The sequence below is a fragment of the Sinocyclocheilus grahami genome, unplaced genomic scaffold (genome assembly GCF_001515645.1).
Source record: "Sinocyclocheilus grahami isolate Dianchi unplaced genomic scaffold, SAMN03320097.WGS_v1.1 scaffold730.1, whole genome shotgun sequence".
Classification (NCBI taxonomy): Eukaryota; Metazoa; Chordata; class Actinopteri; order Cypriniformes; family Cyprinidae; genus Sinocyclocheilus; species Sinocyclocheilus grahami.
The window spans coordinates 390-14000 of record NW_015505909.1 but is presented as its reverse complement, the minus strand read 5'-3'; the positions used below and the strand labels follow the sequence as shown (position 1 = coordinate 14000).

Sequence of the window (13611 nt, the reverse complement as noted above, 5' to 3'; positions counted from 1 at the left end):
AGGGATGATCAGTTACGGTTAGGGAGATCAGGGATGATCAGTTACGGTTAGGGAGATCAGGGATGATCAGTTACGGTTAGGGAGATCAGGGATGATCAGTTACGGTTAGGGAGATCAGGGATGATCAGTTACGGTTAGGGAGATCAGGGATGATCAGTTACGGTTAGGGATGATCAGTTACGCTTAGGGTGATCAGTTACGGTTAGGGTAATCAGTTACAGTTAAGGATGATCAGTTACGGTTAGGGTAATCAGTTACAGTTAAGGATGATCAGTTACGGTTAGGGTAATCAGTTACAGTTAAGGATGATCAGTTACGGTTAGGGATGATCAGTTACGGTTAGGGTGATCAGTTACGGTTAGGGTAATCAGTTACGGTTAAGGATGATCAGTTACGGTTAGGGTAATCAGTTATGGTTAGGGTAATCAGTTACGGTTAGGTTAGGGTAATCAGTTACGGTTAGGGTGATCAGGGATGATCAGTTATGGTTAGGGTGATCAGTTATGCTTAGGGTAATCCGTTACAGTTAGGGATGATCAGTTACCATTAGGGTAATACGTTATGGTTAGGGATGATCAGTTATGGTTAGGGACAGAGTATGTGAGCGGAGTGGAGCAGCAACAATTTACCCTCCGCGCTCTGAGCATTTAATAATCACTCCACTCCAGCTCCGGGTTCACCATTTCCCGCTCCCCTCCTCGCTCACTGATATCAGAAACACCGCTCCGCGGCTAAAGTATTTCAGTTTGTTTGAAATATCACATTTCTGTTCATAACGTATATTAAAAAATAAAATGACAGGAGAGTTTCAAAGTGGCTTATTGAAACACTAGTGTGTGCACTTTTTTTCCTACCACATGACAAGCTAATAACATGGTTGTCACCATTAAAAGGTATAATTGCTTCTTTTTTGGTATAATTGCTGCTTTTCAGTGCAAATTTAGTTTGTGATGAAAATAACAGTACATTAAATAGCTTGTAATAACATCAGTTATTTTACCTACGGATCGATGCATTTCTTATAGATTTCTGCTCATTCGAAATCGGATACAGATGAAGTAGCACTGTAAGATTATTTTTTTTGTTGTTTTTTTTTTGAGAGAGAGCGAGAGATTGCGTGTGAATAAGTGTTGTAGTAGGCTACTTGTTTAAATCGTGCTTTCAGCTGAAAATATTCAGTATCTAGAAGGAACAAACAAATTCCTTGAGAACTAGAACTTCCCGCTCATGTCCATTGCCGTCATCATAGCCTTCACATTCTTTCTGATTTGAGTGATCCTTCTCTATCAAGCTAGCTAAATATGTTTAACCTGTGAATTCCCGCTAAATATGCAGTTATATTACGGGCTGTTTGCATGAATTGTACTCGTGATGGAGCGGTGGTGGAGCGCTCTTGGAGCGAGTGAAAACCACGACGCTCCGACTTCTAAAAAATCCGCTCCTCGCTCCAGTCAAAATCACACCGCTCCACTCCGCGCTCCGCTCCGCTCACATACTCTGGTTAGGGATGATCAGTTATGGTTAGGGTCATCAGTTATGGTTAGGGTAATCAGAAAGTATTTTCTCTCACTGCTGGACTGCCTCATGTTGTTGAGCATCCTGCTGCGAGCCTCCTCCAGCACGTCCTCCAGGAACACCACCTCCCCGCGGCGTGTGCTCATGCCCTGCACCAGCCCGAACGCCACATGAACACACCTGACACACACACACACACACACACATTATGTAATTACTAGGGCTGTCATAATGAACTTGTTAATTGTGTGATTAATATTAACACATTTAATGCAGCAACCATTTTTTTCCTGGTATCCTTTGTCTAGTGTTATAGTAGGCTATATGGACACGCTATCAAGCATGATAAGACGCAAAAGAGAAGTTAATTCGGTACCGGCGCACACACTGTGAAGCAGCTCTCTGTGAACACAGGCGTCTGACACGTGTGCACGCACAGAAAGCCACTTCAGACAACAGACAAAAACACACAACTCAAAATGTCAATTTTAGGCGAATGATCTCATCTTATATGAGCGCAGTCTTAAATGAGTTATAAAGTCCTAAATAAGCGTAAAGAGTTGGGAGAAAACCGGATGTGGGTCAGTTCTGCATCATCTGTGTCAGGTTTTAAAGAGACAGCGCTGCTTTTAAAGTCAAACATACTGCAGTCTGTCACTGATGGAAATCACTCACTGCTCTGCTCACTGATTCACTTCTGCAACTTGAATAAAGATTCATCTACATACAAGTTATAGTTTATCTGAAGATTGTTTTAAGTTCACTTAAATCAAAACTTATGTTTTTCAATGCCAATTAATTGTTAAAAATAATAGCTTTAAATTATACTGTAATGGAATGGCTATAATTAAATGGATAAAATTGAGGGGAAAATGCATTTATTAGAGACATCTGTAGCATTATTGGCATCAACGATACTGGCCTTTATTAATAACAGGTTTAGTAAAGGTGCCGTTAAAGTTATTTAAAATATACCATCTTTATGTTGTTTCTACACTAATTTGGGGATTCAATGTGAAATGATGGCAATATAAATATATGTTAATATGCGATGAATCATGATTAATTACAGAAAAATGTGCAATTATGTTTTTTATAATCGATTGACAGCATGCATTGCATTGTTAAATGGTTTTTAGTGAAGTGAACTAGAAGAGAATGTATTGAAGGACCTGAGGATCTGTTTCAGTGACAGTCTGTGTGTAGCTTCACGAGAGCAACCGTACATCTGTGTTGCGATTTATTTTCTTGTTTACTTTATTGTTTACAATCATTTATTCATTTTCATTAGATTTAAAAACTCTAATGAACATTCTTCACTGTATAAATTAAATATATAGATTAATCATTGTTAAGCTTAATTAACATTAAGGACACCGACAGCAGCATTATGTAATTACTAGGGCTGTCATAATGAACTTGTTAATTGTGTGATTAATATTAACACATTTAATGCAGCAACCATTTTTTTCCTGGTATCCTTTGTCTAGTGTTATAGTAGGCTATATGGACACGCTATCAAGCATGATAAGACGCAAAAGAGAAGTTAATTCGGTACCGGCGCACACACTGTGAAGCAGCTCTCTGTGAACACAGGCGTCTGACACGTGTGCACGCACAGAAAGCCACTTCAGACAACAGACAAAAACACACAACTCAAAATGTCAATTTTAGGCGAATGATCTCATCTTATATGAGCGCAGTCTTAAATGAGTTATAAAGTCCTAAATAAGCGTAAAGAGTTGGGAGAAAACCGGATGTGGGTCAGTTCTGCATCATCTGTGTCAGGTTTTAAAGAGACAGCGCTGCTTTTAAAGTCAAACATACTGCAGTCTGTCACTGATGGAAATCACTCACTGCTCTGCTCACTGATTCACTTCTGCAACTTGAATAAAGATTCATCTACATACAAGTTATAGTTTATCTGAAGATTGTTTTAAGTTCACTTAAATCAAAACTTATGTTTTTCAATGCCAATTAATTGTTAAAAATAATAGCTTTAAATTATACTGTAATGGAATGGCTATAATTAAATGGATAAAATTGAGGGGAAAATGCATTTATTAGAGACATCTGTAGCATTATTGGCATCAACGATACTGGCCTTTATTAATAACAGGTTTAGTAAAGGTGCCGTTAAAGTTATTTAAAATATACCATCTTTATGTTGTTTCTACACTAATTTGGGGATTCAATGTGAAATGATGGCAATATAAATATATGTTAATATGCGATGAATCATGATTAATTACAGAAAAATGTGCAATTATGTTTTTTATAATCGATTGACAGCATGCATTGCATTGTTAAATGGTTTTTAGTGAAGTGAACTAGAAGAGAATGTATTGAAGGACCTGAGGATCTGTTTCAGTGACAGTCTGTGTGTAGCTTCACGAGAGCAACCGTACATCTGTGTTGCGATTTATTTTCTTGTTTACTTTATTGTTTACAATCATTTATTCATTTTCATTAGATTTAAAAACTCTAATGAACATTCTTCACTGTATAAATTAAATATATAGATTAATCATTGTTAAGCTTAATTAACATTAAGGACACCGACAGCAGTTGGTAAATTAGGCACGGTCACTTTAAGCACAATTTACGGGTCTAATATGTATGTATTTGTCCGTTCAAGCGCAAGAAGGCACAGAAAGAAACTCCATACGGGCTTCGCGTGTTTCCTGAGACACGGCTCTATATGTTTCCGCTGTGCACACAGAACACACTGAATGCAGTTGTTATTCACGTCTTCTTGTGCTTGAATGCATTAAAATCACTTCAATGTTCAAATTGGTAAGGTGTGTTTGTCCGTTCAAGCGCAAGATGACGCGAAAGAGAAACAGAACATGAGTGCTGAGTGGAGTTCTCTTTGCATCGTCTTGCACTTTGTGTGCTTTTCACTTCTTCTAATGCTTTTAAATCGACTGAATCTTTAAATTGGCAAAGCTTTAAAACACGTGCAAATGATCAACTTTCGTGAGGACACAGCAGTGGCAAAACCATCTACTGTCCCGAGTGTTTTACGCTGGCCCCGGGCCATCCTTAGTGTCGAGCCCTGATTAAGGCACACATCCCATGGCATTTGATATCACAATAAACTATTAAATATTGTGGGATTACAAATTCAAGCATCCGTTTAAGATCTGCTGATCCTACACCCTGACGTAACACGATATGAGAAACGACGGTGATCTACTTTGTATTGGGCATTTAATGTGAACATGATGGCATCTATTTACGGAGTAGGTTCAATACAGTTTCCAGGGAAGGGGTTCTGCCAGTCTCTGATCTTCCTACTAAGCGTTAACTACATGTGAATGTTTACATGTCTTTTGTTCTCGTGTTCTCGTATGGTCAACATCTCTAAGGCCCGTCTATGAATGCCTATAAAATACAATGTATGCCTGCCTTAGTCAGACATTTGATGACTGCAGCGCCACACAGCAAGTTCTCAATAAAGTGTCCTGCTGAAGATACCCAAGAGTTTCCAACGGGAGACATTTTCATATGAAATTAAGCATTATATCGCAGTTCAAAATGCAATCACAATATGTGACCACATAATATACAGTATAATCTTTTGGCCAAATTGTGCAGCCCTACATATAAGTTTACGACAAAAACAAATATAAATATAAAAATTACACTACTACTTAACTACAAATGAAACGCTTACTAAAAAAAGATGCAATATCTTATCTTTTTACACGCATGTAGCCATTAACCATTATGAAGAACCATAAACATGACTTAGAGAACTGTGATCGTGTGAATGTGTTGAAATATTAAATTACAATCTCAGGGGAACCTCAAGAAAATATTTCACATCCAAGAGGTTCGGCTGACCAAAACTTCGGATGAATCATTTGATCTTTTAAAAGTTAATAAACTCCCCTTCAGTGGATTCAAGTATCAATTTATTAATATACTTTTGTCAATTGTTTTTAATATGGTGACATTAATTAATTTCTTTCTTATTTTTTTCCTCCTAAGTCGATGCCTTTTGTATATGGTTTGTTAAATACATTTGTTTATTGTTCCTATTTTGTGAACTATGTTGACCTGCAACAAAAGTTTGTTCCTAAAAAGAGAAGAATAAAAATTAAGTTGAAAAATAAAAGTTAATAACCCATATGTAGACATGAAATTTACTATAACACACAACAAAATTGACATAAAAATGGAAAATATAAAAATAAAAACAGATTCAAAATATTAATAAAAACGATAAGTGTCTCAAGGACTGGGTTAAACCATCAAGCTTTTATTTTGGATAAAAACTGCAGTGAGAGCTTAAAGCTCCAATAATCATTCAAACAGCTGATTCATTCAGAAACGAAGCAAGTGACTCTCATTATGAATGAGTCACTGAATCACTTGATTCATTCAAACCTGTGGATTCATCAAAACTGTGAATCACCGCTGTGAAAAACAGACAATATCGTGACTCAAATGTACACAATATTAACTCCTTTATTGAACTGTTGTATTAAATCAGTATCAGATTTACAGTCGTGCAGATCTTGGTGAAAAGCGGCACTCTTGCTGGTGTGATATTGCTAAACTATATCATATGATATAAATATAAGAGGGTCATTTTTGTCCTCATATCTTGAATTGTAGGCTCATATAACTGCATTCCAAAAGACTTCATCACACAGTCAGTCGTCCTGCATCATGTACATCAGACGCTGCATCAGTGTAAGATGACTGACAGGTCTGGACGGGGTGCTGCGTTAAATTCACTCATTGTTTTAACATGTTATTTTTACGCGTTTTTAAACACAGTTACTTCCAAAATCATTGCAATGACCAGAAATGTAAGTTTAAGTCATGTAATTAAGAGTCCATTTTGATTTCATGTTGACTTTACAGCAACATCTGTATGCAGGGCGCTTGGGGGTGTATATATATATATATATATATGTATGTGTGTGTGTCTGTGAGTGTGTGTGAGAGGCTCCAGACAGATCCACCACAGCCGTGCCCTTCCTGCGCAACAACCGTCACGGTCACCACAAGCAAACTATGCCATGATCTTTTGACTGCAGAAATATCTGACTGACAAATATGCCCTTTGAAGGAATAGCTCACACAAAAATTACAATTTGAAGTGACAAGCTGCATGTTTGAGTCTACAGGTGCATCTCAATAAATTAGAATGTCGTGGAAAAGTTCATTTATTTCAGTAATTCAACTCAAATTGTGAAACTCGTGTATTAAATAAATTCAATGCACACAGACTGAAGTGTAAATTCACTCATTGTTTTAACATGTTATTTTTACGCGTTTTTAAACACAGTTACTTCCAAAATCATTGCAATGACCAGAAATGTAAGTTTAAGTCTTTAAGTCATGAGTCCATTTTGATTTCATGTTGACTTTACAGCAACATCTGTAAGCAGGGCGCTTGGGGGTGTATATATATATATATATATATGTATGTGTGTGTGTCTGTGAGTGTGTGTGAGAGTGAGTGAGTGTGTGTGTGTGTGAGAGAGTGTGTGTGCGTGTGTCGTGTGTGTGCACGTGTTTGTGTGTCTCTGTGTGTGAGAGTGTGTGTGTGTGTGTGCGCGCGCGTGTTTGTGTGCCCATGGTTTGCAGGATGTGAAAGAGCTGCTGGAAGTGGACGGTCTGACTCTTATCTGTCTTAAAGAGGGAAGGAGGACAGAGCTGATGCAGAAGGTCAAAGAGTCGTGTGGTTTAGCAGTGATTTCAGACGATTCTTACTTAGGGATGCAACAATACAGTTAGCCCACGGTTCAATACATACCTCGGTTTTTAACCACGGGTTTCGGTCCAGTTCTGATGGCTTGGCACATCAGTGTTTTTTTAGATTTAAAACGCAATTTTTAAAACAAATTACCAAAAAAAACGTCTACTTCAAATATATTTTGAGAGAAGTATTATTTTTCCAATTTTTACCCAAAATAGGATGTATTGGCCATTATTGAGCGTAATAAACAGAGGTAATGTCTGTTTCATTCATACTGGAAGCTGGATGGACTGAGGGTGAGCACATTTTCATTTTTGGGTGAACTATTCCTTCAGGTTTACTAGACTGTTTATGTTAAAACTGTGTAACCCAAATGAATGGAAATTTTATATGCAATTCAAATACAGAAATCTCAAATTTAGGCCTGTGTGTTTTTGGTGTGCAGGAAAGGCTTTCTGCTATTCAGATGTCTCCAGGTTTTATTACTGTCAGAATGAGAGGTGGTGTCGTACTCGGTGGTCTTTAAGAGTCCTTGGCTCATCAGCACGTCCAGCACACTCTGGGTTTGATGGTGATGAAACGCCTCTCCAGAGTAATGGTCAAAGTGAACTCCTAAACGCTGAGAGAGCACAGACACCGTCAGACGCTGTGAGCCTCTCTGCATGAACCTCCGTCACTCACAATCACAGCATACACTGACGTCTCAAAGGTACAGTAACACTAGGGCTGGACTATAGACTAATTTGGAGTAGACGTCACTTGCAGCTGCGCGTGCATTGTGCTGGCAGAAAACACTGGGAACAAGTGGACAGAAACGGGTAAAATCCATGGAATAAGACAAAAAATGTGTTTTTATGACTTTGGATGTCAGAATCAGAATGCAAATCATTTTTATAGAATACAGTCATCAAAGACACCATTTGAAGCTAAACGCAGACGTTTAAACGGACAGACTATGGATGAAACCTGCTATAATTACCCTACTTTTAAAGCATAAATTTGATTTAAACAATATTCATATATGCAGTTCATAAGGGACATATTGTATTAGCCCTACAGTTACAGCAAGAAATACTATTTAAACCTATAATGTTTTACATAACATTGACCTATTTTATCTCACAATTCTGACTTTTTTCTCGCAAATTCAAGTTTATGTGTCCTAGTTCGGATTTGTAAACTCAAATTGCTAGTTTGTCCATTCTGAGGGGAAAAGCCAGACGTGTGGGATATAAACTCATGATTCTGAGCCGAGGGGAGGAAAAAAAAAGAAAAAAGAATGACGAGCTGATTTATTTTTTTTCAGAATTGTGAGGTATAATCACGGAATTGCGAGAACTGAAAAGTCAGAATTTTGAAATATAAACTCAAAATTACCTATTTTATTCTTTTATTCCATAGACTGCTACATTTTCTGCCACCAGATAGACAAAAAGCTTCACTGTTTGCAAACACCGGAATTGGTCTACTGGTTTTTTAGGAGCCAAGCGCCGAAGGTTTTCTTATCATTCTTCCTCCTCCTGCTCTTGAGTTTATGGCAGCTCATAGAACCGCTTGCGGGAAAGTTGTGAAATTTGGCACACTGATAGAGGACAGTCTCATCATTAACCACAGCCAGTTTGAAACTCTCTAGCGCCACCACTTGTCCAAAGTTTCACTCGTGTTTATGCTAATAACTTATGAACCGTGAGGTCTAGAAGGAAAATTATTTTCCAAAATTTTAAATTCTACAGGTCAAGATTTTTCACAATTTTTAACAGTTCAAAAAACATACTTTTAAGAACTCGTCTTAGACGGTTCATCCACGCAAACTAATTCCGACGACAAGCTTGCCAAATCAGACATGAGGCTTTGCCGTATTCAGACCAAACTTGGTGTGTTATGATAACCATGCCCTGAGGCTACATGCTGCAGCGCCACCTAGTGGTTAGGAGATAAGAAAAATGCCTATTTTTGCTTATAATTTCTGAATGCTTTGACCAAAAATCACAAGTCAATTTAGATTATATTAGATTATAGAGCAACATACTGAGTGGAATGATACCCAATTTTCCCATGTCGGCCATTTTTAATTTTGTCATAAAATGCTATATTTTATTTTATTTTAAAAATTGCTATATTTACGCGTTGGCGTACCATTACGAAACTCGGTACGTGTCTTCGGGACCATGGCCTGACAGTACTCAAAGTTTCAGGGCAGTGAAATTAATTGAAATTTCAAAAAAATGCTAATAGCTTTTGAAGATTTTTGTCTATTGTCATGAGACTGGTCTTGATAGATTCCGTGGATCATACCAAGAACACGGATACCATTTTTGCCATATTGAAAAACAAGACAAAAATACAGAGGAAGATACAAATTTTTGCAATGCATGCAACATTTAATGCAGTCAATCTAAGACTCTTTTTAAGGCTTACTTTGAGAAAGGGTGAATTAAGACTTTTTAAGACTGTATGTTCACACCGCTGTCATAATAACAGGCTTTTACGGCAGAGAGTTTAAACAGAATTATATTAGAAATATAATTGCATCATTAGCAATGTGTTTCTGGGTCACATGTCTTTTTCTTTTATCGTGAGTAATGCTCAGTATTTTGACAGAAACATTCAGAGCCTTTTAACTCTTTCAAGGAGTTCAGTTTATACAGTGTTGAATATTATACATGAAAATAAACTGGATTTAAGAGTTTGTCGTTGATTTCAATCTTTAATATTAAAGTAACGTGTGACTTGACCGGGCTTCCAGCTCAGTTTACAGCATTATCTGAGAGAGACTTAAGACATGCAATACGTTCAATATCAAATATCCAGTCAAATGCTCATGTTGATGTGAAATCAGAGAGCGTGGGTTGTTTTACATGTGCATAAGAAATCCTAAATGTGATTTTAAAAACGTGCAAAACAAAATTGCATGCAGTTCCTCAAACGCAGCTCTAGTTTTGAGTGCTGGCACTCCCAGATATGAACACACAAATCTCTCATGAAGAAGAACTGATTTTACCTGATAGATGCGTTTATATTCGTCCACCGTGATCTCACGAAACTGTCTCCAGAGCGCCAGGGCCTGATCTTCACTCCGCTCCAGACGTCTGAAGAACTCTGCAGCGGCCGAACGCACGCTCTCATCACGCTCGGCCTCGCGGTTCACCTGAACATACACCTGCAGCCCACAGCGGCAAAACAAACAGATCTGAGTGCATGCTAGTCCCAATGCAACTACATCCGGCCTGGGCCAGTGCCAACGAAACACAAGAGCGGACCTCAAACAGGTGCTCCAGCGGCTGCGTCCTCAGCTTCTCCTGAGAGCCGAAGCGTTCAAAGCCTGCGCCCAGCAGTCCTGCAAACACCAGCCAGCTTCAGCAACCTTCATCAAACACACCTTTTTCAGGAGTATATGCAAGTCATATGCAACTTACTGACTTCTCTAGGTTAATAATGGCAACGGATAACTTACCAAACTGCATTCCCCAGTCGCCCAAATAATTGACTCGAATAACCTCTTTCCCCAAAGCCTTCTTTAGGTTGGCAATGAAGTTTCCTACAAAAGAAACAGAGCTAACTATTCAAGCCGAGAATATGTTTTGCGAACAACTGTTTTATTAAAATCATCCGTTCAATACAAACACAGCAAATGATTAACCTAAGAATGTCCTGTTCATATGGGATGATATTAGACTCAAAATGATTAATAGATGCACGCACAATTATCCATGCACTGCATAAATGTTATGCATGTATCTTACTAACCACAAAAAAAAAAAACTTTCAGTTTGAGTCTGTGGAATTCAGGATTAAATGATTGTGCAGCGATTTGTACAAATACTTGAGTCTAATATCATCCCATATGTTCACAAGCACTCTCTCTACTGGTGACAGAGGGAACTAGTTTAACAGGAATGCATTGCATCTTACCAATTATAGTGGAGCGCAGATGACCGGCGTGAAACTTCTTAGCGATGTTTGGAGAACTATAAGCAAAGAGAGTTCAAACATCAGAACATGCTGTACTCTAACGGGTCCACTATTCACAGTTTTTACATGACAAATCAAGGCTTTCCTTCACTGCACCACAGCTATTTATACCGGGATTACACTACCGACGGAGGTATCAAAACATCAAATTCATATACATTATAAACAAATATTTACAGTTGCAATCAAAATTATTCAACCAGTTCAACCAAGACCATTCAAAAAAGGCATCAGTATTTATTAACACATTTGAGTGATTCTGAGAACGTAGAGTTGGTGAAAAAATTTAATTAAATAAAAAGAATCAATTCAGACTTTGATCCCGAGTTATGAAGCGTGTGCACATGAAAGTGTGACATCAGCAACGAACAGCCAATCACATGCCTTGAAACTCTGATTCACTTCTCATGAGAGAGTCGGTGCGATTCACTACCAAAGATTAAAAGACTGAACAATATGAAGAATTTAAACACATTTACACAGCAAGATTATACGAGCTATCCATGAAAGACGGCAACTAAACCAAAACATCTTGCCATATCAGTGCAAGTGAAACTTATGATGTTAGTTTATATAGTTGATCACATATACATATATATATATATAACTCTGGAGCACAAAACCAGTCATAAGGGTCAGTTTTTTAAAAATTTAGACTATTTGAAAATCTGGAATCTGAGGGTGCAAAAAAATCTAAATATAGAGAAAATCATCTTTAAAGTTGTTCAAATGAAGTTCTTAGCAATGCATATTACTAATCAAACATTAAGCTTTGATATATTTATGGTAGGAAATGTACAGAATATCTTCATGGAACATCAGAGAGCGTGGGTTGTTTTACATGTGCATAAGAAATCCTAAATGTGATTTTAAAAACGTGCAAAACAAAATTGCATGCAGTTCCTCAAACGCAGCTCTAGTTTTGAGTGCATGCACTCCCAGATATGAACACACAAATCCCTCATGAAGAAGAACTGAATATCTGTTACGGTATATTGCATATCATATTATTAAAATAAAAGCTTAATAATTATTATTAAATTAAACTGGCTATTATTAAGGGTATAATAATTATATAAATCATAAAATAATTATAATAAATAATCATCGCTAAAAGCCAGATGATATTATCTTTAAAATTGTTTTATTATGTTGTGCCCTTTAATTCGGAGCAAGAGAAACTGGGCAAGTGGCTTTTTTACATTTACTGTCTAATTTAATAAAAGCATTTATTCTCTGTGGCCCTAGAGCTCTTTTGACTTGGCCATGTTTATGTACAGTTTGTGTAACAGCTCAAGCTAATTAGGTCTTGTTAAAGAGTTTCCAAAGACTTCTTTTGTTTGTTTTTTACCCTACCATACAAATAAGTGACTTAGAAACAGCAGCACTGACGAGGGGTTGAATAATTATGACAGCTGCATTACAAAGAAATCCTATAGCTCAAAAATAACTCATTATATATTGACGTTGTCACTTTTAATATGCCACTGAACTGTTATAGATGCGATTTTAAAAACTCTGGATCTTCAGAAAAGCTTACATTTGTAAAGCATCACAGTCTCTCGGGGGTTGAATAATTTTGATTGCAAATGTATGTATATACTGATTTTGATCTTGGTACATTAAGCCATGTTAAGGATTTTGGAAAGTCCCCGCAGCAGGTGCTGTTCATGCATCACAAGCGCCCAAACATCGCTGTTGTTTGCTCTGTTTTGACAGGTCATCTAAATACTCTTGGCTTAAATGAATGGGAAGTGGACGGTTCTCTCTGCAGGTCTCTGTGCCGGTCACACGCTGTGTAACTCGGTGATAATAAGCAGTGTTGGGGAAAATTACTTTCAAAAATAACACATTACAATATTGCATTACTCCATAAAAAAGTAAGTCACTTTTGTGCTTTGTATGGAAAGTAATGCATTGTGTTACTTTTGCGGTACTTTTTGTCACCTGGGCTGGGCTTGCTTATTTGTTTTTTGAATAACAAAAAATCCAAAGGTTATGTTTTTGGCAGCTGTAAAGGCCCTTTCACACAGAAAGAGAGCTGAATAAGCCTGGGGCTGAAGGAAACGCCTCCGCTATAGAAATGCATCATTCTGAAAGTAATAACGCAATTATCGTTACTTGTAATGCGAGGAACCAGGAACCGATGAATCTGCGTTTTGAACCGGTTCAATGAGCCGAACTGTCCGAAAAGGTTCGCAGAAAAGAATCAGACTTTGCATCACTAGTTTATTCGCCGAGCAGGTGTTTGAGTGTAGCTCTTACTGCTTCTTTGACACCGGCACTGCAGAGATGAGCGGTATGAACACATCTTCAGACACTCCACACACCTCTGCAAGCTGCAACACAACAAGAGCGAACACCCCGTGTGAGTGAGAGAGAGAGAGAGAGAGAGAGAGAGAGAG

General features: G+C 37.7%; 1 protein-coding gene across 1 annotated transcript in view; it reads right to left on the bottom strand.

The window, feature by feature from the left end:
• rars2 (arginyl-tRNA synthetase 2, mitochondrial) overlaps positions 1-13611 on the bottom strand; it is an 18438-nt gene that overhangs the window by 4661 nt on the left and 166 nt on the right. Inside the window, exons 2-9 of the mRNA XM_016244660.1 lie at positions 13472-13545; positions 11147-11214; positions 10689-10772; positions 10495-10571; positions 10236-10394; positions 7659-7853; positions 7094-7191; positions 1571-1695 (exon numbers count right to left, since the gene is read on the bottom strand). Of these exons, the coding sequence (XP_016100146.1) occupies positions 1571-1695; positions 7094-7191; positions 7659-7853; positions 10236-10394; positions 10495-10571; positions 10689-10772; positions 11147-11214; positions 13472-13545 (880 nt within the window). The remainder of the gene's footprint in view (positions 1-1570; positions 1696-7093; positions 7192-7658; positions 7854-10235; positions 10395-10494; positions 10572-10688; positions 10773-11146; positions 11215-13471; positions 13546-13611) is intronic.